The sequence below is a fragment of the Mirounga leonina genome, unplaced genomic scaffold (assembly GCF_011800145.1).
Source record: "Mirounga leonina isolate KUSES-001 unplaced genomic scaffold, KU_Mleo_1.0 Mir_92, whole genome shotgun sequence".
NCBI lineage: Eukaryota > Metazoa > Chordata > Mammalia > Carnivora > Phocidae > Mirounga > Mirounga leonina.
This window is the reverse complement of record NW_023270852.1, coordinates 11,045,785-11,070,512: the sequence shown is the minus strand read 5'-3', so window position 1 is coordinate 11,070,512 and position 24,728 is coordinate 11,045,785. Positions and strand designations below refer to the sequence as shown.

At 38.7% G+C, this 24,728-nt stretch overlaps 1 protein-coding gene and 2 pseudogenes across 1 annotated transcript; 2 read left to right on the top strand and 1 right to left on the bottom strand.

Annotated features, from left to right (window-relative positions):
- The first annotated feature begins 8,471 nt into the window (after nt 1–8,471).
- LOC118004197 (olfactory receptor 51Q1-like) lies at nt 8,472–9,341 on the top strand. Its single transcript, XM_034995417.1, has one exon. It carries the CDS (start codon nt 8,472–8,474, stop codon nt 9,339–9,341), a length of 870 nt encoding a protein of 289 aa, XP_034851308.1.
- Nucleotides 9,342–16,244: 6,903 nt separating this feature from the next.
- On the top strand, nt 16,245–17,177 carry LOC118004213 (annotated as a pseudogene).
- Nucleotides 17,178–19,054: 1,877 nt separating this feature from the next.
- Nucleotides 19,055–20,197, bottom strand: LOC118004204 (annotated as a pseudogene).
- Nucleotides 20,198–24,728: the final 4,531 nt, after the last annotated feature.

Genomic DNA, 24,728 nt, shown 5'->3' with positions numbered 1-24,728 from the left:
AGTGGGGAGCCTGCTTCTCCCTCTGACCCTCTCCTCTCTCATGCTGTTTCTCTCTCGCTCGCTCTCCAATAAATAAATAAATAAAATCTTAAAAAAAAAAAAAAGAAAAGAAAAAGCAAAGTCCAAAATGACTCTGGGAAAGTATCAAGTTTGGCTCCATCTTTTTCTGACATTCACTCTTCTAACTTAAGATTTAGACCTTTTCAAACTACCTTTATTCTTGATTTTGCCAACAGGACAAAATGATGTCATTATATTAAGCTAGGCATGAAACTAAATTATGGATTAGAAAACTTGAGAAAAATGCATGACATGTTATAAGCATTTCAACATTCATCAAAGTAAGTTTTAGTTTGTTTCAGACCAATCCTCCTGCCAAGAATAATTACAAAAGTTAAGAGAAATATTTTGTAAATGACTTCAGAGAGTATTTCACTAATTTTTAATTTTTAATGAAAGGATAAAGCAAAATAAATAAAAACCTTATATTTGCTAGAAAGGTCAAGTACACATGGAACTGGAGCCCCAGAAGTAGAGTATCCTGGGGCAACAGCAATATTAGAATATAATAACATACATATTTTCCAAAACTAACATAAACATGAGCCAAAAATTCAAGAAACACAATAAACTACAGGGAGGATAAATACAAAACAAACGATATACCCCTGGGCACTTCAAAGTCATACAGTTAAAAAGCAAAAATTAAAAGAAAACATGTTAAAATTAAAGCAAAGGAAAAAAGCATTGCCATAAATCTGTCAATTTTTCAACAAAACAGCAACATCTCTTTTTCCAATTTTCTAACAAAAAACAACAGAAGAGGAAAGACAATGGTGTGATGCCATCAAACTTCCAAAATAAAATAAATCCCGATAAGTTTTCTATATACAGAAATATAATATCATTAAAAAATAGAAGCCAAAAAAACCCAAAACCCAGAGAATCTATCACTAATGCTAATTTACAGGACAATCATCTGGTAAGGTATGGGGCTGCAAGAAGCAATACAGAACAATACCTGGGTAAATGTAAATAGAGATTGATAGTATGAAAAAATAGAATATTTCATATTCTTAAATTAGCAAAAACTAAATACATATCATCGGAAAGACAGAAGATGGGAAGAGGTAAGTGGAACGAAATTAGCCTTCAGTTCCTGCATGGTCTATTAAGTAGCAAAGATCTAATATAAATTAGACAATGTACTAATGAGCTCGGGTTGCCATAACCAAAATACCAGTGACTTAGTTTACACAACAGAAATGTATTTCTCACAATTCTGGAGGCTGAGGAGGTCAAGGTGAAGGTGCCAGCAGATTTGGTTCCTGGCAAAGTTTTTTCCTGGCTTGCAGATAGTCACCTTCCTGCCCTGTCTTCACATAGTGAGAGGTGAGAGACCTCTGATCTTTCTTCCTCTTTTCATAAGGACACTAATTCCATAACGGGGGCCTCACTCTCACGACCTCATCTAAACCTAATTACCTCCAAAAGATCCACTTCTAAATACCATCACATTGAGGTTTGGGGACACAAATATTTAATCCATACCACTTGGTAAGTAAAAGACCCCTATTTTAATCTCTATGAAAACCATTAAAATTAGTGAAATATATTCAACCAAAATCTTATATAAATGAAAATATAATAAAACAGTAAGTAATCTAAAATAAAGATATGAGAAAAGAGTACAGTAAATTTTAAAATTTTTAAAAATGGTAAGATGGCAAATTTAAATGCATTCAAATCATTTAATTTATCAAAAATAAATGGATAATACTCCAATTAAAAGTCAAATATTGTCATACAGAACTAAAACTATATGGGCTTCCTTTGAGACCTATCTAAAATATAAGGATACAGAAACATTTCAAGTAAAGATATTTAGAAAGATATTCCCTATAATCACCAACTAAAAGAAACTCGGGATAACCTTACTTAGTTAATATCACATAAAGTAAACTTCAAGGCAAAAGCATTACCAGAGATAAAGAGGGACATTTCATAATAAAAAATAACATGCAAGATAGGTAAAAAGTTTCTAAATTTTAAATACAGAACAGAATACATGGAGCCAAAACTATCAGAACCACAAAGTAGACAAATCCATAATCACAGTGATAGATTTTATTACAATTTTCATAATAACTGACATAAGAAGGAAGCCAAAAATTAAAAATCAAATTGACGTAAAAGAATTGAAAAACATGATTTAAAATCTTTATATAATCAACAAAGAAAAAGAAACGAACAACTACTACGTACTACACATTCCTTTCAAGTGCATATGGAACAACCTACCAAAATTAACCATAGGCGCATAGTAGTATTTTATTTCTTGATCTGGATTAAGGATACAGGAACTATTCATTTTGTGATAATTATTAAGATATACACATAAAAGTTGGGTACTTTTATCTATGAATATTATATCCTAATAAAAACGTGTATAAAGGGGAGCCTGGGTGGCTCAGTGGGTTAAGCATCTGCTTCCATTCAGGTCATGATCCCACAGTCCCGGGATTGAGCCTCATGTTGGGTTCCCTGCTCAGTGGGGACCCTGCTTCTCCCTCTGCCCCTCCCCCTGCTCATGCTCTCTCTCTCTCTCTCAAATAAATAAATAAAATCTTTTTAAAAATGTGTATAAAAATGCAATCCGACATTCTGAGAGCGTGCTAATCATGTGCTTGTGTGGTAAGAAGGAGTGAATTTTTGCATCTAATGTATCCTCACATTGATTTTCACAAAATCTCCAGTTTGGAGTCCTATACACTTGCCTTCCTGAGTTCCAAAGTTCTCAAATTCAGGAAACTTTCCGAGTTAGTAGAATTGCTTAGCTTCTTGTTCACTTGTTCCTCTGTAGTCAATCAAGTTAATTTCCTTGTTCTATAAAGTCAGTTACCAGTCATCTATATGCATTCTATATTTCATTTTTGAAAACCCTCTCACCTATTACTATCTTCCCACCTATTTATCTGTCACTGTGAGTCTATACTTGCATTATTATTAATATTTGAAACAAATACCTTTGTTCAACCTATATTTTGATATAGACCAAAATCTATATTTTGATTTACATATTTTTTTTCCTTTTCTGTCTTCTCTCAGATTTAAAATATTTTGAAAGTATTTTCCCTATTTGTTTTGGAGTTACAAATGGTACTTTTATTCTACAAGTTAAATGTAAACATATACAGTTTACAAAGTCAAAAGTTATTCAAAATGTCTTCATCTTCAAATAAACAAAGAACTTAGCATGCTTTATTAAGCATTCAATCCCTTCTGTTGTCATTTTTCATATTAAAAATCATTAATTGTATCCACATTTTAATGTAGATATTATTGGCAATGTTAGAGATTCACAAAGCTGAATTTTCCTATTGAATACATATATATATTCACTACAAGTCTCTATTTCAGTTATTCTGGTTTCCCTCCCCAAAGTCAGCAAATACTTTCACTGTATTACATTTCTCTTTAGAGAAGCATTTATATATGTTGGCTATTTGAACATAAAAAAAAAGTAAAAGGAGACAGACACACACACACACATACATACAAAGCATTTATATATAACCAGGAAATTATGTGTGTCTATACGTTTCCCCAGTGAACATTGTGCACTATCCTCCAGTTGATGTTTCATAAAAGCGTGTATCTTTGAGACCATTCATAACCAGTACGTGAAGAGCACAACCATTTGTTTTCATCTACCTAACATTCCACTGTGTCTACTCTGGTACTTTGCACGTTATGGGAATCTATTTACCAGTTCCCAGTTGATGAATATCTAGCTTGCCTCCATTTTTTGCTTTCTTGTTAATATTATCATGAATAATCTTGTATCTATGTCGATTTGCATACATGTAAATACGTTTGTATGTTAAATTTTTTTAAGTTTTTATTTAAATTCCAGGTAGTTAACATACAGTGTAATATCAGTTTCAAGTGTAAAATACAGTGATTCAGCACTTCCATACATCAGCCAGTGCTAAACACAAGTGCCCTCTTTAATCCCCATCACCTATTTCACCCATTTCCCTGCCCACTCCCACTCCTTATCCCACCCCATAATCATCAGTTTGTTCTCTATAGTGAAGAGTCTGTTCCTTGGTTTTTCTTTTTTCCCCTATGATTGTTTTGTATCTTAAATCCCATATATGGGAAATTCATAGTGAACTCATATGGTATTTGTCTTTCTCTGACTGACTTATTTTTAGAAGTGGAATTAAATTGAGGCACCTGGGTGGCTCAGTTGGTTAAGCATGCAACTCTTGGTTTTGGCTCAGGTCATGATCTCAGGGTCCTGGGGATGGAGCCCTGTGTTGTGGGGCTCCCCACTCAGCAGGGAGTCTGCTTGTCTCCCTCTCTCTCTGCCCCTCTCCTTGTTTGTGCTCTCTCTCTCTCTCTAAAATAAATAAATAAATCTTTTAAAAAAAAAAAGAATAGAAGCAGATTAAATTGTTGAGTAAAGGATTTCGTGTATTTATAATTTTGACAGATACAGTATTGTCATTTACCTCCATATAAGTCATACCTATTAACTAACAGTCCTGTCAGCAACTGTGGAAGTGCTTCTTTTATTGGACCTTTGCCAATCACTGTTTTAACATTTTTGGATTTTGCTAATAGGATGCATAAAAAAACTATCTCAATTTGATTTCAATTATTTTCTATTATAAGTGAGACTGAACATCTTTTCACATGACCAAGAAATTTTATATTTCCATTTCTTTGAAATTTGTTTATCTCCTATGTCCATTTCCTATTAGGTCAGAGGTTGGCAATTTTTTTCTACAAAAGCCCAGATAGTAAATATTTTAGGTTTTTGTGGGTCATATGGCTTCTTCCAAAACTACTCAACTCTGCCACTGTAGTATGAAAACAGCCATAGACAACACATAAATAAATAAGTATGAGTGTATTCCAATAAAACTTTATATATGGACACTGAATTTTGAATGTAATATAATTTTCGGTGCCACAAAATGTCATTGTCTTTTGTTTTTTAGTCATTTAAAAATGTAAAAACAATTCTTATCTTGTAAGCCATACAAAAAAGTACACACTTAATATTCTATTTTTAGACAATATCTACTAATCTCTTACTATAAACAATAATGACATTAATGAACTTCCCAGTCCACCACCATCTTCTACCTACTATCTTATTTTAAAGCATTTTATTAGGGAAATGTCCAAATAGAGTACACTGAAAAAGAGAACATTATAAAGAATCCCCATGTACTCTTCATTCAACCTCAACTTGAAGAATTATCAGTATAGTGAATGTTTTATCAATTTTGACATTTTACCTTTCTACTGATTAGTGTCTAGTTTAAAACTTCAGTTTTCAATTTTAAATTATGTCTTTTAAGCCTTAACTACTAAAGATGGAGTAATCGTATACCTAATACTGCATCCCAAATGTAAGACTACCATCTCAACTAAATTGTGTTATTTCTACATTCTCAGCGTTTATAACTTTATGTTCTGCTCTATAATCATAATCTCCTTTTGAAACAGTGGAAATGGTGTAAAGGTGGATATTCCTTGGAGCCAGAATAGATCCTAAAATCCAAGTAGGCCAGATACAGGAGGAATCACAAAGACAAGGCACATTTGCAGAAACAGTGCCTTCAATGATAGAAAACAAAGGAGCCATTCACAGTGAACACGTGAAGAGCTGCCAATTTTCACTGTCTAGAGAAAAGTATAAGCTAAATAAAGTCACATATTAAACCTTAGGTCAATTATCTCTAGATGACACTCATCACAGCCCCTTCTTGCCTGAGTAGAGAGGCAGCCTCCCTGGGGAAGAAGGAAAGTACAATGTTGAGGCTAACATCTGTAAGACACTGGAAGAAGAAATCCCATTTTGCCTCTCTGACTTTTGAATCTATCAAGAGATCTGGGATACCTTCCCCCAAATCTTCAAGCTGCATCAAATCTGAGTTTGGTTGTATTCAAGGTGACAACATCAAATGGCAATCCTGCCAACAAGCAGCCCCTCTCAAAACCACATAGCCTATAGCAGTAAGCAGAAGAGAACTAATAATCACCGAGAAAAAAATCCGCCAGGATATTCACTGTGTCTTTTCCATGTCACCTAATAACAACTTCACATTTCTGTGAGTCAGCTAGCTCAGTCGTTGGTACATGCTGAGCACTCAATAAATGTTAGGAGCTATTATATTCATTATTACAGTTATTTTTCCTGGTTCTGTCCCTTAGGGCCTCAGGTCTCAGGGCACAATATTCATATTCGTGTAAGATCCTTCCAGAGGTTTCCCCACCCATCTCCTGCATTCCAGCTTGGATGTTCATGAGCATATAACCACTTAGCCACAAGGCAGAGAACAGATGCCCCAGAAAGCCCTGAAGAAACAAGAAAGCACAAAGGTGAGGCTGGACTGCTCCATGGGTGGTCAGTGATAAGATGACCTCTCATTAGTTTCTGCAATTTCTTTAGAGTTTAGCTCTATCATTACATTTCATTTCTAAATATTTGCCTGTATTTCTTTTTCTCGGTCAGACTTGCCAAAGGGTTTCAAATTACATTATCCTTTCAAAAAATAATTTTTGAATGTTTTTTATCCTTTTTAATTTTTCTAATTCAAAAATCCCATCTCTCTATTCATTTTCTTTTTCCCCATTTTCCCTAATTTTATTTTGCATTATTTTCTAAAGTCTCAGGTTTAATGTTTTTCCAGGTATTCTTAGTTTGGCATTTATAGACACTTTGGGGGGAATATAGTTGGACACCATGAATACTAGGAACCCATTAACTGCTATGTGTATTTCCTCAAGGGAAAGTTCACAGCTTTCCTTCTTAGAACACTCCAAAAATTAATAACTGTTCATTTACTCTTATTATATAAATTCTTTTATTTAAAAAAATACAAGTCTGCATTTACCCCCTAGGGGGCAGTATAGCTCCCCCTTTAGAACACATGGTCTTCAGAAACTGTCCAATCTTTCCTGTTAATTCACTCCTCAGGCCACTTTAATTTGGCTGCTTTTCCCATCATTCTACTGAAATGTCTTTCCAAAAGCTTACTATTGACATTTACATCCTTAAACTGAAGAGATGCTTTCCAGCACTCATTTTACTGAGTTTCTGAGCTGCACTAAACTGTAGTGACCACACCCTTTACCTTCTCTGCCTCTGTGACTGACTCCCATTTCCTTTGTTTTCCACCCACTTCTCTGAGCAGTACTTCATTGTTTGCTTTTTCTCCCCCATCTACACAAATGTTAAATTTTACATTTCCTTATATGGATCAGTCCTCCGCCTTCTTCCTTTCTCACCCTAATTCTTGCCCAGATCATCACATCATTTTCCAGATTTCCAGTTACCCTCAATATGCCAGAGACTCCAAGACCCCTAGTGGATTTCTCCTCTGTCCTGCTGGGCTTCATATCTGTCTTCCAATCATCATTTCTCTTGGATAGCTCCTACAAACATCAAACTCAACATGCACAAACCAAACTGTGATCCTTCCTCTACAGGTGCCTGCTACTCTACTGCCCAAAATAAAATTGTCACTATTATCCATACTGCTGCTCAAAGAAGACCCCTGGACATCACCATACTTCCAACTGAATAGAAGGAGGTTGTCTCCAGAATCTTATTTTCCTGTGTGTCTAGTATAAGATGAACTAAAAAAAAGTCTCTTGATTTGGTTACTAGAAGACTTCTTGAAATGTTGATGACCAAAGTTTCAGTTAGTAAATGAGTATCTGTAAGTTTATTTGTACATGTACATTTATAAAAGTGTATTACGAGGCTTGCAAAAAGCAGAAAGCTAAATTTTAGTGCATAGTGTTGGTATGAAAGTTGGAAAAATAAGGTTATTTTAAATAGAAATTTATGGCAAAAGAATCCATAATTGTTTGCTACTGCTCTGGCTAGCATACTGCTCAATGGTTTTATGGAAAACAATTCCAGGGGCGCCTGGATAGCTCAGTCGGTTGAGTGTCTGCCTCTTCATTTTGGCTCAGGTCATGATCTCAGAGTTGTGAGATGGAGCCCCATGTGGGGAGTATGCTCGGATTCTCTCTCTCCCTCTGCCCCTCCCCCCTCAAATAAATAAATATAAATCTTAAAAGAAAAAAAACTTAAAAAACAATCAATTCCAGGGGCACCTGGGTGGCTCAGTCGTTAAGCGTCTGACTTTGGCTCAGGTCATGATCCCAGGGTCCTGGGATCAAGCCCCGCGTTGGGCTCCCCACTCCAAGGGAAGCCTGCTTCTCCCTCTCCCACTCCACCCGCTTGTGTTCCCTCTCTCGCTGTCTCTCTCTCTCTGTCAAAATGAATAATTAAATCTTAAAAAAAAAAAAAAAACAATCAATTCCAGACACCTATTTGGGTCCTAGATTAAAGAACAGATAATGATTCTATGGCAGTAGCACACTGATAAAATTTCTTATTGTGGAACACACAGATTTTGGTTTTGCATTCAACAAGCATGTCTGAAGTAACTAATACCACCCGAGCCCTCTTCTACTTCATCCTCACGGGCATCTCTGGATCTGAGGCCTCTCACATCTGGATCTCCATCCCATTCTGCTGCCTCTATACCATCTCCATTGTGGGTAACATGACCATTCTTGCTGTCATCCACACAGAGCCATCCTTCCACCAGCCTATGTACCTATTTCTCTCCATTCTGGCCCTCACTGACCTGGGCCTCACCCTCACCACCCTGCTGCCCACAGTCATGCAGCTCCTCTGGTTCAACATTCGTAAGATCAGCTTTGAAGCTTGCTTTGCCCAGTTCTTCTTCCTCCATGGATTCTCCTTCACAGAATCTTCAGTCCTGTTGGCCATGTCCTTTGACCGCTATGTGGCCATCTGCCGCCCCCACGATTATGCCACCATCTTCACCAGTAAAGTCATTGGCAGGATCGGGTTAGCCATCATTTGCCGCTGTGTTCTGGCTGTTCTCCCTTCCCTTTTCCTACTCAAGGGCCTGCCCTTTTGCTGCTCCCACCTTCTCTCTCACTCCTACTGCCTCCACCTGGATATGATCCACCTGGTCTGTGCTGACATCCAGGTCAAGAGCTGGTATGGATTTGCTCTGGTTTTGCTCATTATTGTGATGGACCCTCTGCTCATTGTGCTCTCCTACACATTCATCCTGAAAAGTATCTTGGGCACAGTTTCCTGGACTGAGCGGTTCCCAGCCCTCAATAACTATCTATCCCACATTCTGGCTGTTCTGGTCCTTTATGTTCCCATGGTTGGAATTTCTATGACTCATCGATTTGCCAAGCATGCCTCTCCACTGGTCCACGTTATCACGGCCAATATCTCTACCTGTTGGCACCTCCTGTGATGAACCCCATCATTTACAGTGTAAAGACTAAGCAGGGCGCCTGGGTGGCTCAGATGGTTAAGCGTCTGCCTTTGGCTCAGGTCGTGATCTCAGGGTCCTGGGATCGAGTCCCGCATCGGGCTCCCTGCTAGGCGGGGAGCCTGCTTCTCCCTCTGCCTCTGCCTCTCTGACTCTCATGAATAAATAAATAAAACATTAAAAAAAAAAAAAGACTAAGCAGATCCACCTGGGAATTATCCACTTCCTTTCCCAAAGAAATATGTGTTTAAGATGAAAGAATGGATTTGCTGAATTACTCAGGAGTTAAGAGTCACAAGCTTATGGGGACAGTATAGTCAGAATGAGAAATGTGGACTGTACAATAATACCCCATCATATTTTTAAGGCATAATGACATGTTCTTGGCTTTTTGCAAATTTTTGTCTGGGAGGACCTAGCCTCAAATGTTCTATCCAAAAGAGATGTGGATCTGAGTTGATTAAATTCCAGCACATTTACCAGCAGTGGGATGAGCTTCATTAATTGAGTAAAGATTTAAGTTTCATCTTCCTTTCTGGATAATTTTTCTCCCATGGCCCAGTTAAATAAGTTTGAAGAAATTCCTTACTTGTTACCCCTACCACCCATTCTCGTAGGCAGCTTCACTCAGACATCCAGGTAAACTCTAGGTCCACTGCACTGGCTCACCCTACTGCATAGATATGCTCCAATTTTCTCTTGCAAAAAAAGTGGCAAATCTTCCAGGGAGGACAGATACAGATCAAGTTTCTTGGCTATTCCAGTTTACCTAATCAACATGATTGCCGCAGACCAAATGAACACATGCAATCTGAAGATTGGAGTGGAATGGTTAGTTAGGTCCCCCACAGCTAGAATAAGGCTCCCATCATGCTAGAGGTCCTTTAGTGTTTAGAATTAAAATTTCAAGTGAGTCTACATATAATATTTGTGGGAATAGGAACTCATTTTTCTGACCAGAGTAGACTGTTTTGTTTTGTTTTTTTAAAACCTTAATGTCCTTAATGTGGTTCAAATTTTTAGGGGTAAGTTCCTTTTGGCATCATGAATTCTGTACCAGAAAAGGCTCTGATAGAAGGAATATGACCTTCCTGGTCATTATTTTGTGGAAACGAGATTGGATCTCAGAAATAACAGTTTGAAAGGCAGCTATAATTGTGGTCACAACTTCTAATTACTGAACCCATAGTGCAGGTGGCCGGTATGAAGACTGACTTAGATTTGAATCAAAATAGGCAGGGCTTCAGTGGGAGTGTAGTGGGGAGGGGGAGGATTACAATGTGAAAGGCAGAGAACAAGTGGGGAAGGATGTCTTTCTCCACTGATATCCTTTCCTCCCTTATTTTACCCCTTCTTTACCAGAGCCTAGAAGTTAGCATGTTTCTCCAGAAAACCGTGGATCAGGTGGTGTAGGGAAATAAATTGCAGAATGGGAGGCACATGCAATCTCAGAACAGGGGAAATCAGGACCAGGAAATCCAAATATTAAAAAAAAAGTCAAGGAAATGTGTAGGAATATGGATCAAAGAGGGCACTTGTTGCAATGAGCACTGGGTATTATATGTAAGTGATGAGTCACTGAATTCTTCTCCAGAAACCAATATTGAACTGAATGTTAACTAAAATTAAAAGAAGAAGACGACGAGGAGGAGGAGGAGGAGGAGGAGGAGGAGGAGAAGAAGAAGAAGAAGAAGAAGAAGAAGAAGAACAACAACAACAACAACAACAACAACAACAACAACAACAACAAGAACAAGAACAAGAAGAACAAGAACAAGAACAAGAAGAACAAGAACAAGAACAAGAACAAGAAGAAAATGACTTTTCTTTCCATGGATAGTACAGGCTTGAGAATCTCCCAAAACATCATGAGGGGAAAATAAGTCTTCGGATTATGCCAGATTTTCAAGAGGAGCACTTGGCACCATTAATAATCACTCTTTTTTTCATTACTAATTGTGTGACTTTTTGACCAACTAATTAAACTCTGAGTTCATTTTTTGGATTTCTAAAACTGGGATAATAATACCCATCTCATAAGGCTGAGAGTTTTCAATGAAACACAGGATGTAAAAGACATAAGCTTGCAAACCGAGGTGCTCAGTTTATGTGAATTCTCTTCTTCATCTCTCTTCCAAAGTTACACTGTGGATTATGGATGGGAACATCAGCCCTTGAGAATAAGAATTAGGGTGGCTAGATGGTAATTGCTCACACACACAGATACTCCCACTGCCCCTTAAAGACTTCCCCAGATGGGAGGGTGGGTTTCTGAGATGGGAGGTGACAGAACAAAATTCAACTCAGGACAATGAGATCTACCAGTGTCATGGGCTGAATTGTGTCCCCTGCAAATTCATATGTAAAAATTCTAACCCCCAGTATCTTTGCATGTAACTGTATTTAGAGATAGGGTGTTTAAAGAGGTAATTAAGTTAAAATGAGGTCATTAGGATGGGCTCTAATCCAATATGACTGGTGTCCTGTGAAGAAGGGTCAATTAGGACACAGATAAGCACAATCACAGCAGGAAGACCATGTGATGACACAGGGAGAAGACAGCCATTTACAGGCCAGGGGAGGGAGGCCTCAAAAGAAACCAGAATGGTGAGAAATTGTGCAAGGCCTCCAGAGTTGTGAGAAAGTAAGTTGTTGAGCCACCCAGTCTGTGGTACTTTGTTATGGCAGCCCTAGCAGACTATTCAAACCCATGGCCTGTGTTTCTATAACTGTAAAATTAAGGTCAGCTGTAGAAGAGAGTAGAAATATTTTGGTTATAAAGAAACTAGAGTTTGGAAACACAAAGAGGAATTCTTGGGCAAAATAAGTTTTTGGATGACCAGTGAATGGTCTGGCTAACTGTCTGGGTTATAAAATGCAGGCTAAGTAATGGAAAACAAGGCATGCATTGACTCCAAGCCCATAGGCTTGCGTGGGTCATGACTCTGCATGCTGCCTTCCCAGTGGCTGTTGAGAATGAAATAATCTTAGTGAAAGCTTTCTATCAACTGAATGTTATAGTCACCGAACTCCTAGACAGCTGCCAATACTTAAGTGGAAGCCAAATGAGGATTAAATGAAGAAGTCTACCCTTATTCTTTGTTCAACCTTTCAGTTTCCTTTCCCTGGACAAAATTGTTCTTTCCTCTGTGTACGTGTGCACGTGTGTATATGTGAGGGCTTCATGACTTAAGAAATGACGTGGTATGTTTAGATTTCAAAATAGATTTGCCTTTTGGAAAGTTTTTTGGCTAATCTTAAACATTTTTGCATAAGTTACTCAGTGCCTAGAATGTAAATGACTCTACTAAATGTGCTTGTACCTCATAAAATTCAGAAGGTGGTTTTTTGACCCTTTTATAATTATTTTAAATGAGGTATACAAGAGGAAGTAGGATTGAATATCAATTTTTTAGAGATGTTAAGTGGATTGTACTAGTTCAAGTGGAAGAGAGCCCAGGCTGCTGCTACAGAAGAAGGGATCTAATTCCAGTCAGGCACCTGAGAACCTTTTTGCAAATAATAAGCAAAAAAAAAGCAAAGACAGAGAATAGTTGAAGCAACAAAGATGTCCTTCATCAGGTAAATGGATTAAAAAAAATTGTGGTGCATCCAGATGATGTGATACTATTCAGAAATTAAAAAGGAATGAGATATCAAGATACATAAAGACATAGCTGAATCCTAAATGTGCATTGCTAAATGAAAGAAGCCAGCCTTAAAAATCTACGTTTGCTTTCATTTATATGAAATTCTGAAAAAGGCAATACTAGAAAGAGAATAAACTAATCAGTGACAACCAAGGATTTGAGAAAGTGGAGTGTTGATTTGGTGAAGCACAGAGGATTCTCTAGAGTGGTAAAATCATTCCGTAATACCGAAAGGGTGCATAAACAACACTATGCATTTGCCACAACCCATAGCACTTTATAGCAGCACAGAGTGAACTATAACGTATGTTAATTTTAAAAATCACTTAGGACATCAGGGATTCCCAGGATGGGCTGCAGAATATGGCGAAAAAGTAGAATTCTATTACAAACTATGAAACACCTGCACTGAAGGAGATGTGTACTGGGCTGAAGGATATGAGTGCAGGATGGGGGGTGGTGGGGGGGAGTTGCTGACCTAAGTAACCTTGCAAACTGCTGGAGTCTGTAAGACTAAAGACAAAAGGAGGAACAATAAATGCTCTACTCTGCTTGATGAAGTAATTTCTCATGGCAGTGTGGTCAGCAGTTCTACCAACACTATGTGTGCTGGAATTGAACACCTAAGTAAATGGACAGCAGACGGGAGCCAGGTTCTTGCTATCCAATTGGGAGATTACAGAAAAGCAAGGGGAGAAGGCTTGAGGGATCCATGCACCGTAGCTGAAGACATCAGTACGAAGTCATGTTTAGCTCAACGTAGTTGCCGATGGTTAAATGCAAAAATGCTTACAGGTATTTGTATAGATCCAGGTGAGTATACGGACATAGGACATAAATTTCCTTGCTCTACCAGCTGAGAGGGCTTAGAAACAATGACAAACTAGTAGCAACAGTCACACCCATTCACATAAACAAATATTTTTGGAAGGAATTTTAGTGTATCTGACAAATAAAATCAGTAGAAGAAATATTGAAGCTAAAAATTTTTAGATTTTCAATGAGGAAATTAACTCAAGACTTTTACAAATTAAAATTTTATTCAAACATTATATTCCATACTGGAAAAATATCAGGAAAAAAAATTTAAACATTTTTAAATAAAAATGCCAAACTCTTCTAATTTGTCTAACAATCCATTCTTACCAGGACTAATAAGTGAATGTACATGCTTGTACAATCCTTCTGCATTCTTTTGCAAAGTGTAAAACATTTGACATGCTGTTTATGTCCTAATATGAGCATTTTTTAGGTGGATTTTTATGATTATGGATTTCTAGCCTGGTATCTATTTGTATTTCTTTGCCTCTCATCTTGGGAGCTAGATTCTAGTCGTGGCTTGAGTGTAAAAATATATATATATTTATATAAATATATATATATATATAAAAGTGGTATCTGCATTGTGTATTGAACAGCAGGTAATATGTGCAAAAAAGAGGACTCCAGTGACAACTTTTAACCTGTGAATTAGCAGGAAAAAAGTAGTGATATTGTTTATATTAAAAATTGGCTAATATTAAGTTACTATAGATATCACATTCATTATGCTACAGTACTGCACATATTTTTCTTAGAAGTTATTTATGTGCATATCAGTATTTGGGGTTTTTTGTTTTGTTTTGTTTTTTTGTTTTTTTTAGATTTACTTGAGAGAGAGAGAGTGTGTATAGGAGGGACAGAGGGAGAGAAGCAGACTCCATTAGGCATGGAGCCCCACAAGGCTCTCGATCTCACGACCCTGAGATCATTGACCTGAGCTGAAATGAAGAGTCGAAAGCTTAACGACTGAGCCACCCAGGCACCCAGATGTGCATATCAATTTCTAACACATTGTCATGTGAGAAATGTTACTGGGGAAATAGATCAGCTCTTTTTTTTTTAGTGAGCATTTAGAAACTTTAATAGCAAGTTGATAGAGTATTTTTGTATGTGTTGAACCTAAGACATAATATAAGCTTGTGTTTTGTCTTTTAAAAATCAAACTTAATGAGTTATAATTTACATAAAACTAAATGCACACATTATCAGGGTACAATTTGATAATTTAGACAAATACTTATACCCACCACCCAATCAAAATATAGAAATTTTCCATCACCCCCAAAACTTCCCTGTTAACCACTTCTAGTCAATCCCCTCCCCTGCACCCAGCCCCAGGCAACCACTGATCTACCTTCTGTCACAATAGATTAGTTTTTGCCTTTTCTGAAATTTCATATAAATGAAATTATCATGTGTAGTCTTTTGTGTCTGTCTTCTTTTGCTCACCATGTTTTTGAGGCTCATTCATGTCTTTGTGTGTATGATAGTTTGTTCCTTTTTATTGCTCAGTGGTATTCCATTATATGGATATCCACAATTTGCTTATCCATTCACCTGTTGGTGGACATTTCACTTGTTTCCAAATTGGGGCTATTACGAAAATGCATCATTAAGTTTTTTTGTGAATTCCTGCTTTCATTTCTCTTGTGTAAATATCTAGGTGTTCTGCCATGCAGTTTTCCAAAGAACTCATACTATTTTACATTTCTACCAGCAATACGTAATATCTTTGCTTGCACTTAACATTGTCAGTCTTTTCAATATTAGTCATGCTAAGTTGTTAAGTCCTAGCTCACTGTGGTTTTAATTGCATTGTATTTTATCATATTGTGAAAGATCTTTACATACTCTCTATGCAAGTCTTTTGTGAGATATATGTATTGTAAATAATTTCTTCCGTCTTTAGCTTGCTTTTTCATTTTCTTAATAATGTGTTTTGAAGAGCAGACGTTCTAAAATTCTGAGGAATAGTATGCCTGTTAAATCTAATATAAAATTTGGGTTTGTAATTTTGCACGTCCTTTTAAAAACTAAATGTTTTAAAAAAGATTTTATTTAATTATTTGGGGTGGGCAGAGAGAGTCTTAAGCAGACTCCATGCTGCTGAGCATGGAGTCTGACTGGAGGCTCTATCTTATGACCCTGAGATCACAAACTAAGCCAAAACTGAGAGTCAGAGGCTTAATCGATTAGGCCATCCAGGAGGCCCTAAAAATTAAACTTTTTATTTGGAGATAATTGTAGGTGCACATGCAGTTGTAAGAAATAATCAGTCACCTGTCTTTCTCAAACTCTTAACATCTGGAGGTCTTCCTACTCCTCTCAGCTCTTCCACCTAGATCTATAAGCCTGGGCCCTTCTTACAATCTCACTCTTTTTTTTTTTTTCCATCTACCCTCAACTCACCAACATGAGTGCAGATCCAGCTCTGCCCCAATGCCCGCCTGGACCCGAAGCACCCAGTTCTAGGAACTCTTCTCCAATGCCCGAGATTTATGGGCCTGAAGAAAATTATGTGTCCCTGCAAATGTCATCTGCTGAGACACCCCACGTGGAGACCATCTCTCCTCTTCCTTCCTCCATGGATCTGCTTGTTCAGGACAGCCCCAACTCCTCCACCAGTCCCAGGGTAAAACTACCACCCACTTCTGGAGAGGAGAGAACAATGAGGAAGGAAGATACGGCCCAGGGCAAGAAACAGAAGATCAGGACCATGTTCTCTCAGACCCAACTCTATGTCCTCAATGATAGATTTCAGAGACAGAAATACCTCAGTCTCCAGCAGATGCAAGAACTTTCCAACATTCTGAACCTTAGCTATAAGCAGGAGAAGACCTGGTTCCAGAACAAGAGAATAAAATGTAAGAGGTGGCAGAAAAACCATTGGCCAAAGGAGAGCAAGACTGTGACTCAGAACAGCACAGCAACCACACAATACCCAGGCTTCTATTCCTACCACCAGGGATACCTGAGGAACACTTCCGGAAACCTTCCAATATGGAGCAACCAGACCTGGAATAACCCAAATTGGAGCAACCAGACCTGGAACAGCCAGTTTTGGAGCAACCACTCCTGAAACATCCAGTCTTGGAGGAACCATTCCTGGACCAGTCAGACCTGGTGCCCCCAAGCCTGGAACAATCAGCTCCAGAACTGTGGAAAGGAATCCCTGCAGCCCCAGATCCAGTTCCAGCAAAATTCCATCAGCGATTTGGAGTCCATCTTAGAAACTTATGGAGAAAGCCATAGTGTAATACAACAATCTGCTAAGTATTTTAGTACCCAGCAAATAATGGATTTGTTCCCAAATTACTCTGTGAACATAGAGCCTGAAGATGTGTGACGATGAGTATATTATTTGATCTCAGTTTCGGCAGTGGCTGTATTACTTCTCCTAGGCTTTGTCTTTTAGGGTCCTATATATCTCTGCCTCGATATTCTGTTTCCCATTATTCTTATTGCGTCCATTGAGGGGGTACAATTGGAGTCAAAGAGGTTTCAGTAGCATTGGCTACTATGGACAACATGATAAAAGGTGTTTCTGGCTATAGATAACTAGATACAATCCTAATGTGGATATCTTTAGGCTCTAGAATCTAACCTCAAGAATAGGAAGTGAAGATACAAAGACGTGTGATGAAGGATAATTTGTATTTTCTGAGACTGTGAGGCTTTTCTTGTTAATAACCTCAATTGTTAACGGTGAAGGTTTAAGCTATAATGTGCTTCATTGATTTCCTCTGTCCCTTGTGATGTTTTACTAGAACTGTTAATTTGTTCATTATACTAGTATTTGTAGAAAGATGTTTTGTATTTTAATGTATCATGATAATAGTACCAGTTTGGCTGATTGGTTTATAGGTTTAAGTACAAATAAATAAAATACCCACTTAAAAAAAAAAAAAGAAAGAATCAGTCACCTGGACTTTATAGAAATTGTCATTGGTGGGCATGTAATCTAGTAATTAGTGACAAAAAGGTCACCATCACCTGATGAGCTGGATGAAGTCAAGAGTAACTGTATATGGTGAGGAAAACATTTGCATTGTAATTGGAGGCCCTGAAGTAAGAAAGGCTGAAAACCTGAGACCAGTTACTGATCAACCAGCACAGTCCTATCAATCCACTCTACACTCTACACAATCCACTCTACACATGTTCCTTAGGAGGTGTGAGAACAGTCTCTCCCAAGGAAGGTTTCCAAGAAACCCTAGAGAGGCATAGCCAGATACAACCAGCCCCATTCTGACAGGTCTGAAGGAGGGGTAAGGTCAAGGAGCATATAAAAATATACCCATCACATGACATGCTGAGGTTACTGAAGGCTAAAGGGAGGGGAGGAAAAAAAAACAGGAATATCCAGGCACAGTGACACCAGACCTACTTGGCCCTACAAATAAGGTCTGAGATTCTACCAGGACAGAATTTGGGGGTTTTGCTAGAATTCTTAGGATCTGAAACCTGGGCATTCTGAGATTGTCCATATTTTATTTTAGGCCTAAACTGAAGCAATTTAAGAAGCTGTTCCTCAACCTCAGAGTCTCCTAGTACAGAAATTCTTAGGGTGGAGACCATTGGATGTGGATTGTACAGAGTCTGGTTCCTTACATAACAGGAAGGAGGCTGCTTTATAAGTATGTTCCCATACAAGTTATTGTTTTAACAAGGACATTTTGGGGAGGGAAAAAGAGTGCTATATGAATAATGATGCTGAGGAAAGTAAGTGTAAACCATGATTATCTGGGGCAAACCAGAAAGTATGCTCACCCTACTCAAAGGCACATTCCTAGAACAATCTTTCTTTCTTGGGGGATATTCTTAATCCCTGCCTAACCTATCAAAAACAGCAATTTGTTGTATTTCAATTCAAACATCATGAAGACTCCAGCCTTCACTGTTAACTTACTATTTATCAGGCTTTTTTGCTTAGGACTTTTGCAGGGGAATGAAAAAGTGAAATTCACAATCTCTGTCCTCAAGCTGATCACATCTGGTTAGAGAAGACATGCACATACATACATACAGAGACACACATATGTTGATAAGATGTGAAATAAAAAGGGCTAGGGATGACTCATGATCCAGAGTCAAGCCTGTGACAATGCTTTGAATTTCTCATTCCTATTCCTCCACCAAATGCCTGGTGTACAGCTTTGCTCACTGCAGAAACACCATCAGAGTTTATGGAGTGACTCGAAGTCTCTGCCCTGTTGGAGGGATTCAGAGCCATTTCCTCTTGCAGGAGAACAAAGTGAAAATTCCCTGTCGGATTGGCTTGGTCTTGACACTATAGATGATGGGGTTGAGCACAGGAGGCACAAAGAGGTAGATGCTAGACATGAGTGTGTGCAGCAGGGGTGAGCATGCTTGGCAGCACGATGCATCACCGACACACCAATCATAGGCACATAGTACAAAAGCACCACACAGATATGTGACACACGTGTTGAGGATCTTCCACTGTCCCTCCCCAGAAGCAATGCCCAGCACTGTGTAAAGAATCAGCACATAAGAAACCATGATGAGGGCGCCTGGGTGGCTCAGATGGTTAAGCGTCTGCCTTCGGCTCAGGTCATGATCTCAGGGTCCTGGGATCGAGTCCCGCATCGGGCTTCCTGCTCCTTGGGAGCCTGCTTCTCCCTCTGCCTCTCTCTCTCTCTCTCTCTGTCTCTCATGAATAAATAAATAAAATCTTTAAAAAAAAAAAAAAGAAACCATGATGAGCAGTGAGTCCAGCCCAAAAGTGGCCAGGACAATGGACAAACCCAGGATGCTACTGAGCTTAGTATCAGCACAAGGCAGCTGGATCAGGTCTGAGTGGAGACAGTAGGAATGGGAGAGGACATTAACATGGCAATAGGGCAGTTGCCTCAAAAAGATTGAAAGTGGGGCCATGAATGTCACACTCTTCAATGTGATTCCCAGACCCATGCAGATGATACAGGACAGGGTTAGAATGGCTGTATATCACAGTGGATTGTAGATGGCTATCAAGCGGTCATAACTCATGGCCAACAAGACCCTTGACTCCATGCAGGAGAAGGTGTGGATGAAGAACTGAGCCAGGCAGCCATCAAAGTCAATCTGGCGGGCATCAAACCAAAGAATACCCATGACAGTGGGCAGTGCAGACACAGAAACACCAACCTCAGTCACAGCTAGCATGGAGAGGAACAGGTACATGGGCTCATGTAGAGCAGCGTCCTCATGCACTGTTGCCATGATTAGGCTGTTACCCACAATGGCCACAATATACATAGTGAAAAAGGGAATGGAAAGCCAGCCATGTTGGGCCTCCAATCCTGGGATGCCAGTTAGGAAGACAGATAGGATGTCAAGACTTTCATTGCTTTCAGCTCCCATGTCACCCACAGCAGAGATAAGTCTTCACCTGACATTTGAAAAAAAAAAAAAAAAAACGAAATTAGCTTCCTCCTGAAGGTTTTCTGCCTTATCAGCCCACGTGAAAGGCTGAAGGAAGGAGATGGAAGGAAGTGGGGGAAGTTGAGCCGTCTACATCATTTTGGGTAAAAATATAACAGACACTCTCTTTTCACCTCCTCTTCCTCTGACCTCTAAAATCCTAAAATTTTACATGTAAAGGAGATATTTGAAACGGCCCAATCTTATGAGAGACAACATAGCTTAAAAATTGAGAGCAGAAACACTAGAATAAATCAGACCTGTCAAAATCCATACTCAGCCTATTTACTAGATGTGTGATGTGGGCAACTTATTTATACTCTGATCCAAAGAGGTTTTTGTTTGTTTGTTTGTTTTTGTTTTTTACTTGTAATGTGGAGATAAGAGTAGTAATTTGTATAAGAAACGGAAGCCACCTAAGGGAGAAGAATGGGGAGATGCTGGAGAAGTTGGTCTTCTTTATTTTCACAGGCAATGAAAAGGACAGAATGGCAGATGCACATTTTTTTCCTATGCAGACAGGGGGGCAGATGGAAGAGACCAGGAGACCTTCTAAAGTGGACCCTCTCAGAAGTCCATTGATTCAGTTGCCAACTCGACAGTCTTTCTAGGACCTGAAACCAGAATCCAATCTTGCACCTATTGATAGAATCCCCTCCACTGCATCCTTAACAAACTGTCACCCACACTCAGCTTGAACACTCCCAAAGATGGAGAGCTCATTGCACCTAACGCCACTATCCTGGTTAGATGCACTGACTTCTACAGTGCTTAAATGTGCTTCTTCCACATTGTATATAACTGCTGCAGACGCAGAGAAACAATCTCTTTCAGGTTTCATCTGAATATTATTCTTCATGGTATCTGTGAATTGCTTGCAAAATACATCTTAACTTGCAAACATGTATTAACTTGTGTAATTATTTAATGCCTATATCCCCTATTATACTGTAAACTCCATCAAAATATAGTATTGAGTTTATTTCATTTATCATTAGACACCCAATACTAGCACAGGGTCAAGCACATAACAATGTTTAGTAAATACTTAACTGGATAGATAAATAAATAATCGAATGGCTAAATTGTACCTGAATGTTCCAATCATAATAATCTGTAATCTTCCCTTCTTCATGCTATGTATCCTAAGTGCCTTTAGCTGCTCAAAGTACCTGATTTTTAATTTCCTTACCACAAGTCCTCCTATCAAGGTGTCTCACAGAGAGTAAATCTAATATGAATAGACAGTGTGATATGTAGCTTATAAAAAATTCATGGATTTTAGTCTTTGTTAACAGAAGTATTTTATTCAGAAGATGTCCTAACACTTACATTTACAATTTGATACTTTTCCCCCGGTTTACATTGTCTTACCTTCTTTGATAATTTTCTTAACTCATACTATATTATTCATATTTAAAATTTTCATTTTAGCTGCACCTTTTCCTAACACTATTTAAACAGAAATAATAACTTTCTCACCTGTGACTTTAAAATATTGTGTACAGACTTTTCTGGTTTTGCTAGAATTACATTCATGCCTCTGTCCTTCCTGTCCTACTTTGAGTTCTTTTTAGGGTCAGACTTGTGCCTAGTTCGTTCTTACTTTCCTAGTACATCACCTAATTCTAACACATAGACATGCTTAAGAAATCATGAATTAATAAAAGCACGAACAGACTGCTCAGGACCATAACTGAAGTGCTTTCAGTTCTGGGTCCCATACTCTAGATTAGAGTTAAACCAGCTGGATCACACTCAAAGGCAAGGGGATCAAGTCATTTAAAGGGCGTGGAAGGAGCCAGTGATGTCTTGAGAAAAGGAGACAGAGAAGAGGTAGAGATGTGTGGGAGTGGGTATAAGAGGTGCTGAGTGATAGGCGGAGATCACATGGAGACAGTCTTGAGCCCAGGCAAGGAAGATTTTCTAAGAGTCAAAGCTGCACAATAGGATGATAATCTTCCAGTCAGTGGAGATGTTCAAGCAAAGACTGAATAATCCTTGATGGGAATACTGGAGGGACAATTCCAGCATCTGCTGAATTGGGATTAAAGGTCCTTTCTGCCTTTTTCAGCTCTCTGCCCTCAGGCCTGATGTCCAGCCTGCCAAGATCTCTCTCATTCTGTGACACCGAGAATATCAGGGCTGTGAATCTATGTGGGGCCCAAGAAAGGTCAGCTCTCAACCCCTGCCATGTGATCATGTGTCTTTCTCTAAACCACTTTCCATCACCCTATCTGAAAGTGTGTGGGAAGACACAGGAACATTTGAACAAACATTACTCTACTGGTAGGAAACCTACATGAAAATAAGATCTGGGGATATTTTTTCTTAAACCTCTCCATCACAGGCCAAACAAATTACAGTGAATACACAGCCCATATGTGCCTTGACAGAGACTCATTCAAAGATACAGAGACATGAGAGACGGGGAGAACCTCAGAGGCACAAATCGAATTGTAGACCAAAACATACTCTTGCACACATACCTGGAGATGCAAACTCACCTGAGAGAGCTTTGTGAAATGGCAGTGAGATTGAAAGAGTGTAGGCCAGAGCTCAGGAGGACATGAAAATAAGCCTTAGGCAGGCAGTAACCAAGAGAGGAGGCAGACTCTATATATCTGAGTGAGAGTCCCCACTCTCACTGGGCCCTGGCCTGGTGTGCCTGAGGGTGATGCTGAGCTGGTGATGGGAAAAGGAGGGGGATCAGATCTCACCTTGGGAACAGAAAGAAAAGAAAAACATATCCCTTAATTACACTTCCCTCTCTCCACACAGAAAATAAAAATCCCAACTCCTTCCCTGTGATGAAGAGAATGAAAACAAATCCCCCCAAGCTCCATGGCAACATCCTCTTGGCCCTCAATTATCCAGTCTTGAAACTGGAGCTCTCAGCCCAGAACCAGGAGTCTACATCCTCAAATTCTGGGCTTAAAACCTATATCTCAGACAGAACCTAAAACTTAGACCCCCGTGGGTAAACTCCAGGACTGACAGCACAAGAGAGTTTGGAGCCCAGGATTTAACCAATAAGGGATATGACTGTAGCTGCCTTCATCTACTCATCATAGCTGTTCCTACTCAATTTTCACTCCCATCCCTTGCACTCAACCCCTTATCAAGCTCCGAGGTCTCCTCCAGGAGAGACATCCCAGGATACTGAAAGACTGTAGGGCTCAAAGTCACACAGATGTAGGTTTGAGTCCTAGTTTTACCATCTACCAGCTTCATGATTTCAAGAGATTAGCATTTCTTCAACTTGGGACCCAATTCATAAGGAAGTTAGTACCTATCTATAAAGGTAGATATTCAAATGAAAAGAAGAAAGTGACAGTTTTAAATGTGATTGTTCCTCACATGATAATTATCATAAGGTCTGCTGGAGTCCCCAATTTTAGATTCCCCTAATAAATTATTTCCCAAATATCTAGACTTCCCACTAAGTATTTCAGTTGACCTCAACCTTGTTCCAGTTTCAAATAGGGTATAGATATATTTAAAGAAGGCATAGCAGGAGAGCTCTCCCCGCCTTTTTTAATCAAGGGGTGGGATACATGGGGAAAGCAAACAGAGGTGGATATAGAGAAAATTCCCCCTTCCCCATGAGGAACTTTGAAGTATCTCAGAGAGGCAGTTTAAGAGACTTCCTGCTTTCCACTATTGTAGAATTGGTTGGGTCAGATGAATGAGTTGGGAACCAGGAAATACAATTCAAGAAAATGCAGATTACAATTGTGAATAAGGTCAGAGAATCACTGGGGGAAAAAGAGACATAAAAAATGCAGATTGGGCATAAGCCCCTGGTGAGTAGGGGCAAGACTTTGAGAAGTCATAGAGCCAAGTGACTCTAGCTATGTCATTAGGGACAATATGATGAGGAACATGCCTCAGATCAGATCTGATTTATTCATTTATTTAATTAGTCATTTGGTTGTTCACTGAATTAATATGTACTGGGTATATCAAACACTGTGCTAGGTGCAGGATTTTAGGTTTGACTGTCATTATCTCTTTTTTTGATTTTTGAAAAGTCCTTTTTTAAGACTCAGTTTCTGTTTCTATTAATTGACAGGAAAAGTCAACAGAAACCCTAAGTACTCATTTGGAGTGATAATACTAAATATAACATCTGTACAAATCTCAACAAAAGGGACTTATTATAAGTGTTAAAAGTTATCTATGGGGAAATTATGAAACACTTTCCCCATTAAGCTTAAATAGAGAAATAAATATGCCCTGTGGAGTATAAGTGGGATTTTCCACAATAGAGCAAAGCAAAGATGGGCACAATGCAGGTACATGTTTGGGTAGAAGAATATAACCAGAGTAGGCATATCCCTTCTAAAAAAAGGAATGTGCTCTTTAGAAAGAAGATCATAGACTTTGTAGAAAAGAAAGAGAAGCTTCAGAGAGGTGTTGTTCAGGGGACTTGCATGCATTGAAATCCCATTGACAACTGGCAAGGTCC